At 49.2% G+C, this 13,399-nt stretch overlaps 1 protein-coding gene across 1 annotated transcript in view; it reads right to left on the minus strand.

Moving 5' to 3' along the window:
• Positions 1 to 134: 134 nt before the first annotated feature.
• rassf2a (Ras association domain family member 2a) overlaps positions 135 to 13,399 on the minus strand; it is a 36,714-nt gene continuing 23,449 nt past the window's right edge. The window contains exons 6-11 of the mRNA XM_080216981.1: positions 11,497 to 11,663; positions 10,769 to 10,870; positions 9,251 to 9,302; positions 7,055 to 7,176; positions 5,549 to 5,646; positions 135 to 4,687 (exon numbers count right to left, since the gene is read on the minus strand). Of these exons, the coding sequence (XP_080073107.1) occupies positions 4,618 to 4,687; positions 5,549 to 5,646; positions 7,055 to 7,176; positions 9,251 to 9,302; positions 10,769 to 10,870; positions 11,497 to 11,663 (611 nt within the window). The 3' untranslated portion in view covers positions 135 to 4,617. The remainder of the gene's footprint in view (positions 4,688 to 5,548; positions 5,647 to 7,054; positions 7,177 to 9,250; positions 9,303 to 10,768; positions 10,871 to 11,496; positions 11,664 to 13,399) is intronic.

Below are 13,399 nucleotides of genomic sequence, written 5' to 3' on the forward strand. Positions count from 1 at the left end.
AACTCAGAGCTCTGTTTGGAAGAGGGGGTGAAGGAAGATAGACAAGTTATAATAAGGGTGATCAAGACAATAAAACAATCTCAAATTCTGGTCCAGCCTTCACTCATAGCAAATGAAAATACCACACACAAAAACAAATTTGTTAGACTTTATTTAACTCCATCTTTCTTTTTAAAAATAGCTCACATTTTAATTAGCCAAATGTATGTATGTCATGAAATAGTGCGACAGAAAAATATATATATTTCTTACAATTCATTCAAGTTAGGTAGAAGACTGATGGGCTCTTCATGTTGTGGGAACAGCTCAGCACTCAGTTCAGGTGGATGAAAAGGGGAAAACAGGAATGTTGTTTCCTGGAAGACAGTAGGGACCGGGACTAAGGACACGTGCAGAGACTTGGTGAAGGAGAGAAAGGGAACAGTGGGGAGTTTGCAAGCTTCATTCCGTCAATCCTGACCTCTCAGTCCCTCTGTGTTACTAATCTGGACACAGTACAAAGTCTCACAAGACCAGGTTTAGTTGATAGTCTGTTTACTATCAAATTAACCTGTGGACTTTAACCTGGTGTTGTGAGACTTCTCACTGTACCCACCCCAGTTGGCATCTCCACATCGTGACGAATCTGGAGAGAGAGATTGGACCATGTACTGCTTTCACTGGGGAAGCATTCACTTTTCATTCCCACATTTGGGTTGTGAACCCTGAGCTTGTGTCACACTTTTCAGCCCCAAATACAATCATTGCCCCCACCCCCCCCCTTTAAATTCACACACAGTGCTCCTCTGCAACGCTTCCTCTATACCAACCCAATGAAAGAGAAATGAAGACAATGAGCCAGAAGTGAACTGGCCAAATCTACCACCACTTTCCAAGGAAGGGGAACCCTGAAACATCTCTTTGTTTGTAAACACGTGTGTCCAATGAAGACTGTGCTTTTGTTGCAAACCATTTACTTCCTCTGAAAGCCCATGAACGGAAGTCAAACCAGGATTCCATTCACATTCCCTCACCTCATTCCCAAAAGTCCAAGGTTGGAGTTTGTCCATCAAAAGTGCAAGTAGATTCTGTACTGGACATTTTCAGTGTGCTTTCCATACCTAGAATGTAGTTTATGACATTACAATATTGCATCAATCTTCATGTTTGAAATATCATCCATTACCTGCTGACCATATGGCACATGAAACCCATCGTAATAAAATTTGGAAAAGCCAACTAGATCCACAGTCCATCCTGCCTACCTCTGTAATAATCTCCATGTGGAGGTTTCTACCTTTCTGCTCAGACCAGGGCCCCTTTGTTTTACAGGTGACTATTTCACAGGCTTGGGCTCAATTATTCATTCGTGGGACATGGGTATCGCTGGCTGGGCCAGCATTTATTGCCCATCCCTAGTTGCCCTTGGAGGGCAGTTGAGAGTCAACCACATTTCTGTGGCTCTGGAGTCACATGTAGGCCAGACCAGGTAAGGACAGTGGATTTCCTTCCCTAAGGGACATGAGTGAACCAGATGGGTTTTTCCAACAATCGACAGTGGTTTCATGGTCATCTCAAATCCAGGCTATTTTTTATTGAATTCAAATTCCATCATCTGCCGTGGTGGGATTTGAAACTGGGTTCCCAAAACATTAGCTGGATTAAGAGTCGAGTGATAATTCACCTCCTGAATGACTCAGTGGTGTTGAGCTGAGCCACACCAAGACTATGGGCCAAGCACTGGTCAATGGAATTAGGTGGAAGGTTGGGTGTTTCTCGCGTGTCGGTGCAGACTCGATGGGCCGAAGGGCCTCTTCTCCACTGTACGAGTCCCTCCCTCTCATGTCACCACTTGAGCTCCCACAGGTACACGTCACAAGGTTCAAATCCCACTCCCAAGGGTTGAGCACAAGAATCAAGCCAACACCCCGGTGCGGCGCTGAGGGAATGCTGCACTGGCACACGAGATGCCAAGTCCTCTCCTGTCTCACAGCTGTAGGGAGGGTGGGAGTGAAAATCCTCACGGCGCCATTTTGAATAAGGGCAGGGTTGTTCTCGTCAACGTCCTGCACAAGTCGTAGCCCTCAGCAAACAAAAACGGATCATCTGTTCATTAGCATGTTGCTGTATATGGGATCTTGCTGTGCACTGGGGAATTTGCTGCTGTACTTCCCAAATTCCAACAGTGACTACAGGAGGAGAGGGTGCCATCGTGTTAAGTGCCAGATAAAAATGTTACGTTTCCTTCAGCGCACCCTGATGGGTAGAGTAGATAAAGCAACACCAGTCTCTTCCCTTGAGGCAAGATGTTCCTACTCCACAAGGGAGACCCGTGGGAGTGTCCGAGCTCTCATCGCCTGGAACCGTTAACCAGCGCTCCAGTGTGAGGTGTTTCAGGCCAACCCTCCCTGGCTGATTTACATCAAGATTGGAATTGTCCATCTGCTCGATGGCTTCCCCAGGCCGCCCCACAAGGGCGCAATACTAAATGTATTGATTCATGGGACATGGGCGTCGCTGGCTGGGCTGGCAGTTTTATTGCCCATCCCTAGATGGCGGTGGTGAGCTGCCTTCTTGAATCGCTGCAGTCCATGAGCTGTGGATTGACCCACAATGCTGTTGGAGAGGGAATTCCAGGATTTTGACCCAGTGACTGTGAAGGAACGGCCGATATATTCCCAAGTTGGCTCGGAGGTGAACTTGCAGGTGGTGGTGTTCCCAGCTATCTGCTGCCCTTGTCCGTCTCGATGGAGGTGGTTGTGGGTTTGGAAGGTGTTGTCTACGGATCTTTGGTGAATTTCTGAAGTGCATCTTCTAGATAGTCCACACTGCATCAATTTCCAAACTGAAGATGTCATATTAAATGAGAGGGAAAAAGAACAAGCTTGCCATTGATGGAGCACCTTTCACAAAACAGGACCTTCCCAAAACGCTTTGCACTCCTGTTGCATTGTCTGAGACGCAGTAGGAAATTTTCACACAGCAAGATCCCAGAAACAGAAAGATGATCAGGGACCAGATGACCTATTTCAGTGACGTCAGTTGGAATGAAATGTTGGCCAGAACACTGGGGAGAACTCGTTCAATCTTCTACAAAAACAGTAGCCTGAAGCTTTGACTGATCCCGTGAGGGGCGAGACGGTCTCTCACAGTGAAAAGCCTCACTCCGCAGTCCAGCACACCATGAAAAGAATTGTGTGGGGAACTGTCTGGATCAGCAGCTTTCTGACAGAGAGGCAGGACAGCAGCTCCTTGGGAAGATCCAGAGAGTAATGGGAAAGGCAAAGAAACAACAATATCTGGAAAGGGACATGGCTGTGCTCACATATACGCCTCACTTCAACCAGGTTATTGCTGGACAGAACACAGATTTCACAGAGACTCCCAACAGGATTCTGCACCAATTGTTTCATGTCCTTGTGCTTTGCATTTCAATAAAACATTTGCTTCCAAAGACATGGTTCACCTCAGCTGAGTACCAATACTCAGAGAGCTCCAGAGATCCAAACACCCTGAGCTTTCCAGTCTGTTCTACCACAACGATTTAAAAAGTAGCAAAATGGAGTGGTCAGGGGCGCATTATAGCAACAGTTATGAAGGCCATTCAGCCCATGATGTCCATGCTGGGATGGTTCAGGAATAGGATTGCCTGCTCTGATTGGATGTATTCCAAGAGGTCTCACACATGACCCTTCCCCATCCCTGCCATGTTGACCCACATTGTCTCCCCACCCTTTCACAACACCCACAGGCCGTGATCACTCATTTCATGGATTCTCGCCTCTCAAACAGTCCTCTCCCCTTCAACTCCTGTATTTTTCAATAATTGTGATGAGTCAGATGGTCATACAAAACTTGAGTATTGTTGAAGAAAGGCATTTTGTTGAAGCTTCTGGTCTGGCACTCATCAGGCAATCACAAGAATACCATGTCAGGGGGAACAGCAACTTTCTGCTCTCTGAGAAGGGAGTGTTCTTTGCAGACAGAAAGGACAGGTATACACATTGCAGTGGTTTCAGCTATGAAAAAAAGTGATAGCTATTTACTGGTTCATTCCTCAGGGCAATATCTTGACCAGAGTCAAGCTACCTGGTTTAAATGTCAAACAACGCTTGGCAGTTAACTATCTGCCATTATTAACCGGTGCATTCTCCATGTCAATGCCTGTATCAATTCTCTTTGTACCAATCAACATCCTCTTTACAACCAGTGTAAATTCCTGTTTCCCCCCTGGCACTGGTATACTTGCCATTGTCCTGATGAGTGCAAGAAGAAAAGCTTCGACCAAATGTCTTTTCTCAGCAGTTATTGCGCATATTCAAAGAAAATACTGGGGGTACAGGGTGACATAAAGGTGATGCCCCTGAGACCCAGATTTTGTGCGGAAGACTGATGTCAAGATCCATCCTTAACCTTGGGGCAATACAAGAGAGCTGGCAACCCCATTCCAGAACCCTCCCCGCCCCTGACCAGGTGACATTTGCTCACGGGTGACAGCCTGGAAGGTGCCTGAATGTCCCACTCAGTCCATAAGCGGTGAAGTGCATAGTCTCTGCTTCATTGCACAGGCGCCAGTAGCCAAGAGCGCCTGTTCGGGGCCACCCTGTACAGTCAGTCCATCGACAGTTGTGCTGGGTCTCAGATCTGTGCCCAGGACTCGGTCAGTTCTTGGACACGTGTTTCGATGACAGCTCGCATCACTGAATACCTGGGAAACACAAACATCACAGCGTCAGACTCCGTCGCCAGTGACCTCAGTGCTGGGCCAGGACCTGCGTTCACTGCTCACGAGTGGAACTTCAAAGTTTCACCTTATTTATTAGTGTCACAAGTAGGCTGACATTAACACCGCAATGAAGTTACTGTGAAAACCCTGGACTGGCCATGCTCGGTCACCGATTCAGGGACACTGAGGGAGAATTTAGCACGGCCAATGCACCTGACCAGCACGTCTTGCGGACTGTGGGACGAAAGTGGAGCACCCCGTGGAAACCCATGCAGACACGGGGAGAACATGCAGACTCCACACACAGACAGTGACCCAAGGTTGGGAATTGAGCCCGGGTCCCTGGCTCTGCGAGGCAGCAGTGCTAACCACCGTGCTGCCCACTGCTCTGTCGGAGAGTTAGTGCGGGCTCCATGTTACTGAATGGCCTCTTTCTGCACTGTGGGAGAATCTGCGAAATGCCTTTGTACCCACACACCCGTGCCCCGCTCCCCATTAACTGCTGAGTTCGTAAGAGCAACACACAGACAGACACACACACACAGACATGGAGAGAACGTGCTTACACCACGCAGACAGTGGCCCAAGCCAGGAATCGAACCTGGGTCCCTGGCTCTGTGAGGCAGCAGTGCTAACCATTGTGCCGCCTTGTGTCTCGTGCCAGTGTTTCAGACTCTCTAAGTTAACCCAGAAGCGCTCATTTCTCCAGTCAAAGTTAGAATAGTGAGCAATGATGCAGCTTCCTGTTGGCTGAAATTGGCTCCAGCCCTCCCCGAACCCACCGCCCCCACCACCACCTCCCTCCCACGCCCTCAGTTGAGCCAGATTTGGACAGGAACTCACTTGCGTGTTAACTTTTTCACCTCTCGATCTTCCTCTTCCTTCAGCTTTACAATAAAACTCTGCAGCACCGGCATTTCAAACTTGATGTACTGAGCAACCTGGGTGAGGGTCGGAGAGAGGATCAGAATCAGGTACATGTACAAACCCTGACAGAGATACGGAAAGACTACACCATGAATCCAGCACTGAGACATCTCCCTCCTCATGTCCTGGCTGAGCAGCTCAACTCGATTGTACTCAGTTTAGGGGGGAAATGAGATTTTGATCCAGATGTACGAAAAACATCTATAATTTGTGATAATAGTAAATTCCTATGTAAACCAGTCACACTGTAATGACACCCTGGTGCCTGTGGTGGCACTGCAGCGCCTCACCTGGGCATCTCGGAGACAACTCTTGCTGTCTGTTTGCCATCAGACCCAGAGAGTCAGGGTGCCTCACGGGGAACCTGGTTGGCAAAACTCAGCTCATCCCTGATAGTGAGATGGCGAATAATCACAGAGGTTTACAGCATAGAAACAGGCAGATAAACAGCACATCCTTACTTCACTTTCAGCCCTTCCCACACACCCCAGACAAAGGTCATGAACGAAACCAGTCCGTCACACAAACCAGCCTCCCATTCACAGCATAATTTAGGACCCCATGCACCCCGGACATTCTCTCTTCCACCTTCTTCCGTCGGGAAAAAGATACAAAAATCTGACGTCACGTACCAACTGACTCAAGAACAGCTTCTTCCCTGCTGCCATCAGACTTTTGAATGGACTTACCTCGCATTAAGTTGATCTTTCTCTACGCCCTCGCTATGACTGTAACGCTACATTCTGCACTCTCTCCTTTCCTTCTCACCTATCTACTCTATGAATGGTATGCCTGTCTGTGTAGCTCGCAAGAACCAATACTTTTCACTGTATCCCAATACATTTCCAAAGATATGCAGGTTAGGTCACTGGCCATGCTAAATTGCCCCTTTGTGTCTCAAGATGTCTGGGTTAGAGGGATGAATGGGGTGAATATGAGGGGTTACAGGGATAGAGCTTGGGTAAGATGCTCTGCCAATGCACAATATTCATCATTGGGTTGGCACAGTGGCTCTCACTGCTGCTTTGCAGCACCAGGGACCCTGGCTCGGATCATTGTCTGTGGTGAGTTTGCACGTTCTCCCCATGTCTGCACGGGTTTCCTCCCATTCTCCAAAGGTGTGCAGGTTAGGTTGATTGGCCATGTTAAATTGGCCCTTAGTGTCAGGGTAAATGTGAAGGGTTATGGGTGGGATTGTGGTCAGTACAGACTTGATGGGCCAAATGGCCTCCTTCTGTACTCTAAGGATGTGACAATAATAAATCAAATCAAAATTGTGACTCTCTCACGCGCCGGCAGCCCATCTCGCTCTCAATCTCTACCCATCAAAAACCATAGTTTATTGATTGTGAATTTCTTGAGCTGTAAGCTGTCAGGTAATTATACTGATGGCTAACGTGTAGAACAGTAAAAGGGACTCACATCATAGGTGACCTCTTCACCCAGGTCCTTCTCCATCAGAAAGATTTTAGCTATGGCTTCACAGGGTCCCTGAAGAACTCGGGAGATCAGAGGATAGTCTGCATCCTTCAGTTTTGTTCTTTCTGGAGAGAGTGATACCATTGAAAAGATTAGGGAGCTAAGCCTTTCTAATCCCAGCTAAAATTCTTCCGTGTCCTCACCACATCAATGAGAGGCAGTGTGCCTGGTTCTCGGTGTACACGAGAACCTCAATATGGAGTTGCTGGCTTTGGACTGAGGTGGGCACAGTCAGTAGGCTCACAACACCAGGTTAAAGTCCAACCAGTTGATTTGATAGTAAACCCACAAGCTTTCAGAAACGCTGTTCCTTCGTCAGGTGTGTGGAAAGTTCTCAACTGGTTGGACTTGAACCTGGTGTTGTGAGACCTCTTACTGTGTTTCCCCCAATCCAACGCCAGCATCTCCACATCACAACTCTCTCAGCCCAGGGACCAGTGTCGTGAACCGTCACTGTACCACCTCCAATACAACTATATCCTTAAATATGGAGACCAAAACTGCACGCAGCGTTCCAGATGTGGCCACATGTAATCGTCACCACACATCCTTTGTTGCTGCACTCCAATCCCCTTGCAATGCAGAGCAGTGTTGGATCTGATAGCCTGAATGTTTGCCATGCTGACATGTTAACTTTGTGTTTGTTGTGTGGGTCCCCTCAGAAACATCAACATTTCCAACGTTCTCACTATCGGAGCAGTACTCTAATGTGGTGGAAAAGTGGACTTGTGCATTATGTCAGAGTCGTCATGATCTCATTGAATGGTGCAGCAGACCTGATGGGCCAAATGGCCTCCTTCTGCTTCTCTATCTGATAATTTTACGTCAAAACATGACTCTATATCCCTGTAAAGTTACACCCCGTGACTGTTAAGAATGGAGTACAATCAAAATTAAAATTGAAACTGGGATAGATCAATTGGATAAAGGGAGAACTGCTGAGTGCAGTTGTCTGAAGGGGTGTTTTCTGATATATAAATTAGCCCAGCCGGAGGGAAACAAGTGTTTCCCCAGGGGTAAACAATGGTGTGTGGAAGTGAGAAGACAACGGGATACTTTGCCCGATGGGCTAAAATCCTGGTCCATGGGGGTGGGTAACATCAAAGGGTGAAAAAACAACATATCCATCGCAGGGTAACTGGAGAGAAAAGGGTCAGAGACAGACGCCACCAACACAGCCACATCCAGCTGGAGAAAACTGACTCTCGGGAAAACAAGTTATCGCTGAAAGGCAGCACTTTAAAACAAAACTCAAACACAGGACTTCTGAGCTGAGCTGAAGGTCTTCCCAAACCAGCAAAATAACCCATGGGTGGCATCTCACGACTGGATTCAGCTCCGAGACTTTTGATATTGTTTAGGACAAGTTCAGGGAACACAGGTAGCAGGGAACAAGGGGCAGTTTCATGATATACTCCCTGTGTATAACCTTCTGTTTAGTTCACTGGACTGTTGTGAAGTCTTTCTTACTGCGTGTTTTCTTTTATAAATTAATAAATATTCTTTAATAATTGATCACAATAAGACTGTACAGTTCCTCACCGCTTTGTGTATCATTTCCCACATGACACCAAATTGGAAAGTATACACCACGACAAACCGGTGTGAGCTCCCCTTCTGGATTTTGGGATCCCCTGGCATTTAAAATCAGTGGGGTTCATAACACACGCCCTGACACACAGGCACGGGGGTGGGGTGACCCGCGGCGAGAAGTCATCCTGGTGAGCGGGGAGAACTCACATCATGCCCAACCTGAGATCACTTTGCAAAGAGGTCCCACAACTCAATGAGAAACAAACTGCAATGGCAAAGACAAACGTGCTGAGGCTGACAGCAGGGGGTGAGTGAGGGTTGAATGACAGAAACCCAAGCAAGCAGGACTAACCCACCCCCTCCCCCACCCGGCCCCCGGTGAACAGGTGAACATCTGCCAATCTCTGCCAAAGTTAAGGTGGGTGAGGCTGGTGTGATGGAGGCACACCACCCACCGAGCTGTGTGACAGAGGGGTACTTATCCAAACAGGCCTGGTGATCTGGAGTAACCTGCTGTCTGCTTTTACCCAGTCTGAGAGGCTGGTTCCCTTCTCCCCTGGATGTCAAACCATCCTCCCCAAGATCTCGAGACAGACCTCAACTCACCTCCGCTGGTGTGGACAATATAAAGTGCAAATTCATCCGAACTGTTTTCAATCTGCAAAGAAGGGATGGGGAGGGAGAAAGTTAATCATCACAAAACAGGTCAAGACCTCTGCCCGTGCAGAAGGAAAAGCTCTCAGCTTTCTGATCCACCTGCCATAGGTCCACCCCCCCCATTTCCCACCAATCTCCTTTCGTGCCAGGCGCTGACCAACAACAACTGGCATTTGTGTGGCAGCTTTACGATAAAATAACAGGTCCCATTGGCTCTTCCCAACCAACCAGAGTGAAGAACGGACATTGAGCCAAAAGAGGGGAGGTAGTTCCAGAGGTGGCGGAGGGGGAAGGGAGGAGGGGAACTGAGAACTCAGCCAGAGATGGATTTGAACATAAGAACTGGGAGCAGGAGTGGGCCACCTGGCCCCTCGAGCCTGCTCCACCATTCAATAAGATCATGGCTGATCTTTCTGTGGACTCAGCTCCACTTACCCGCCTGCTCACCATAACCCTTAATTCCTTTACTGTCAAAAATGTATCTATCCTTGCCTGAAAAACATTCAATGAGGTCACCTCAACTGCTTCACTGGGCAGGGAATTCCACAGATTCACAACCCTTTGTGTGAAGAAGTTCCTCCTCAACTCAGTCCTAAATCTGCTCCCCCTTATTTTGAGGCCATGCCCCCGAGTTCCAGTTTCACCCGCCAGTGGAAACAACCTCCTTGCTTCTGTCTTATCTATTCCCTTCTTAATCTTGTATGTTTCAAGGGACTTGGGTTCAATTCTTGGCTTGGGTCACTGTCTGTGCGGAGTCTGCACATTCTTTCCATGTCTGCGTGGGTTTCCTCTGGGTGCTCTGGTTTCCTCCCACACTCCAAAAAGACGTGCTGGTTAGGTGCATTGGCTGTGCTAAATTCTCCTTCAGTGTACCGGGACAGGCGCTGGACTGTGGTGACAAGGGGGTTTTCACAGTAACTTCATTGCGGTGTTAATGGCTTAATGTGTGCAACTTGGTCAATCCAACCTGACAACAAGGTGGCCTGTTCTGGACACTCAGACATAGGGGTGGCACGGTGGCTAGCACTGCTGACTCACAGCGCCAGGAACCTGGATTTGATTCCTGGCCTTGGTTCGCTTTCTGTGTGGAGGCTGCACATTCTCCCCGTGTCTGCGTGGGTTTCCTTCCAATAGTCCAAAGATGTGCTGGTTAGGGTGCATTGGCCATGCTAAACTCTCCCTCCGTGTACCCAAACAGGTGCCAGAGTGTGGCGATGAGGGGATTTTCACAGTAACTTCATTGCAGTGTTAATGTGAGCCTTGTGAACTTGAAGTTTTAAAAAGCTTCAGAGTTGCTCTCCTGCGAAGGGACCTGTTTTGTCTGAGGGAATGGCCAGATGCGAGCAAGGTGGCTGTGCAGTCGCCAGACACTGGAACCACTTCATCCTAATGATGACCGATTTCTCCGCGCCCTCCCCTTCCCTGCCAATAGCTGACAGAGACTGCTTCATAACCATCAATGCTCACCTTAAACTTGTTGAGGAGTAGGTTCAGCACCTGAACAGTGCTCATCGTGCTGTTTACACGGACATTCGTCACAGAGCCAAATGCAGGAGTAAAGACAGACGTCTGTGTAAAGAGAGAGACGGGGAGAGAGAATCAGAGAACTGTTACCGTGCAGACGGAGGCCATTCAGCCCATCACATCTGTACCTGCTCGGGACAGAGTGCATTCATCATAGAATCCATTTAGTGCCGATGGAGGCCATTCAGCCCATCGTGTCTGTACCTGCTCGGGAGAGAGTGTGTTCATCACACAATCCCTGCGGTGCCGATGGAGGCCATTCAGCCCATGGCATTTATACTTGCTCGGGAGAGATTGTGTTCTACAAGAGAACGTGTGGGCCAGACCGGGGTAAGGACGGCAGATTCCCTTCCCTAAAGGGACATTGGTGAAACCAGATGGGTTTTTCCAACAATGGTTTCATTCTTGGTTCTGGATCTTTATTGAATTCAGTTTTCAGCATCTGGGATTGGAGCTCCAGCCCCAGGGGACGTTCCTGGAGATGCCTAGCCCAGTGACAATGCCACTGCCTGCCCCCTGATTGAGCAGGCAATCAGCTAACGGGTACAAGAGCCATTGCCAAGCTAACAGGCAGTTGAATGCTCCTGACCTTGCACACTGGGCATGGTTAGGCCCGTTGGCAGTGCTGTGCCACACATTGGCACTGTCTCTGACCCTCTCCCAGGACCTACCTTATGGTTATAGAAATGGCCGTTGATGGAGAAGCGATGGCGTCTGATTCTCCTCTTGTCGCTTGGTGAGCGCAGATTCGCTCTTCGTAAGATCAGGGCTCCAGCGTCGCTCTTGGTGCGCATGAGCTGTGAGCCCCCTGGGTCACCCGAAGTACCATCCTGGGAAGCTGGGGAAGGGAAAGGAGAACAGAGTGTGTTCATTTCCCCGCTGCCAGTCTCCTGCCCTCTCAGCTGAACCCACAAAGCCCAACCACGCGTCCAAGTCTGTACACCCAACCCACAGAGAGTCACAGAATCCCTGCAGTGCAGAAGGAGGCCATTCAGCCCATCGATCCTGCACCAACCACAATCCCACCCAGGCCCTACCCCGATAACCCCATGCATTTACCCTAGCTCGTCTCCCTGACACCCAGGGGCAATTTAGCATGGCCAATCCATCCAACGCACACATCTTTGGAGTGTGGGAGGAAGCCCACGCAGACATGGGGAGAACATGCAGACTCCACACAGACAGTGACCTAAGCCAGGAATCGAACCCTGGGCCCCTGAGGCAGATATCAATAAAACCATTCTGCACTGTCTCTCGTTTCCTTCTCTATGAATGGTAAGCTTTGTCTGTATAGCGTGCAAGAAACAATACGTTTCACTGTCTGTTAATACATGTGACAATAATAAATCAAACCAAATCAGTGCCACTTGTTCTGTAATGAGGTCACTCGTGTTACTCAAAAAAGGACAAAAGGAAAGTTTGAGCCACCAAACCATCAGACTGTGTGTGTTGGAGCCCAGGTGAATGCACAAAGAGTGGCCTTGGTTCCAGGTTTGTCCAAGCCTGACCCCCTCAGTGCACCTTTCCTCCGTGGGCAGGCAGTCAGGCTAACCAAGGAAGAATGAAACATAGAAACCCCACAGGACAAAGAGAGGCCCTTCGGCCCATCGAGTCTGCACCTACCACAATCCCACCCAGGCCTACCCCCAAACCGTACATATTTTACCCACTAATCCTCTCTAACCCATGCATCGACGGTCAAATTAGCATGGCCAATCAACCTAACCCGCACATCTTTGGACTGTGGGAGGAAACCCAGGCAGACACGAGGAGAATGTGCAAACTCCAGGCAGACATGTCCCCCTCCCCGCTCTTCACCAGTCCCGGCTGCTGGATAGAGAAACGCGGCTGATCACAAAGATCACCATCCGAATCCCAGCCCCGTCTCTTCCTCCTGGTGTACGGTCAAGGACAAAGTCAACCTTCCTCTTGGTGACTCTGACTGACCGAGGGAGCCGCACTGGGAAGGCGGGAGCGGAGGTCGAAGGAAGGCTGGGGGAGGGCTGGGTAGGGGGGATACAGAAGGCAGAACCCAACCACCCACCCTGTCCGGAGAGTTCCTGGGACTGATCATCAATAAGGGTGGACATTAATTGGAGTGGCCCACCTGAGACTGAATGAGCCCTTCGCTTGGTCATGGCCGATCGATAGAGGGGGTGGGGGGGATTTTGCAGGGTAGATCAATAAAACCGGGCGGGATGGGGGACTTGCCACTCTGAGCCAGCTCGTGCAGGCTAGATTTAGAAAATACTTTTTCACACAAGTCCTGGGAGACGTGAGCAACTCTCTCTCTCTCGTCGCGTTGCCAACTGTGATTCCATGGATTCCCCTGGAGCTTCCATCACATGCCTCGCCGTCGCACCATGCCCCCCACCCAACCACCACCTCTCCGGCCACGAGCCGGCCAACACATCCATATCCTTCTAAAGCCCATCGCAAAGCAAGAAGACCCATTACCCCCCAACTGGAGAATGTTCAACTGGCAACGAGCCAGCCTTCTCCCTCCCCCTGTCCCCAGCCATTTTCACCATTTCTTTTATCTGGCAAAGAGAAATGTTTAAAGAAAATGATGCA

This window comes from Carcharhinus amblyrhynchos, chromosome 34 (assembly GCF_965287045.1).
Source record: "Carcharhinus amblyrhynchos chromosome 34, sCarAmb.v2.hapA, whole genome shotgun sequence".
Taxonomy (NCBI): domain Eukaryota; kingdom Metazoa; phylum Chordata; class Chondrichthyes; order Carcharhiniformes; family Carcharhinidae; genus Carcharhinus; species Carcharhinus amblyrhynchos.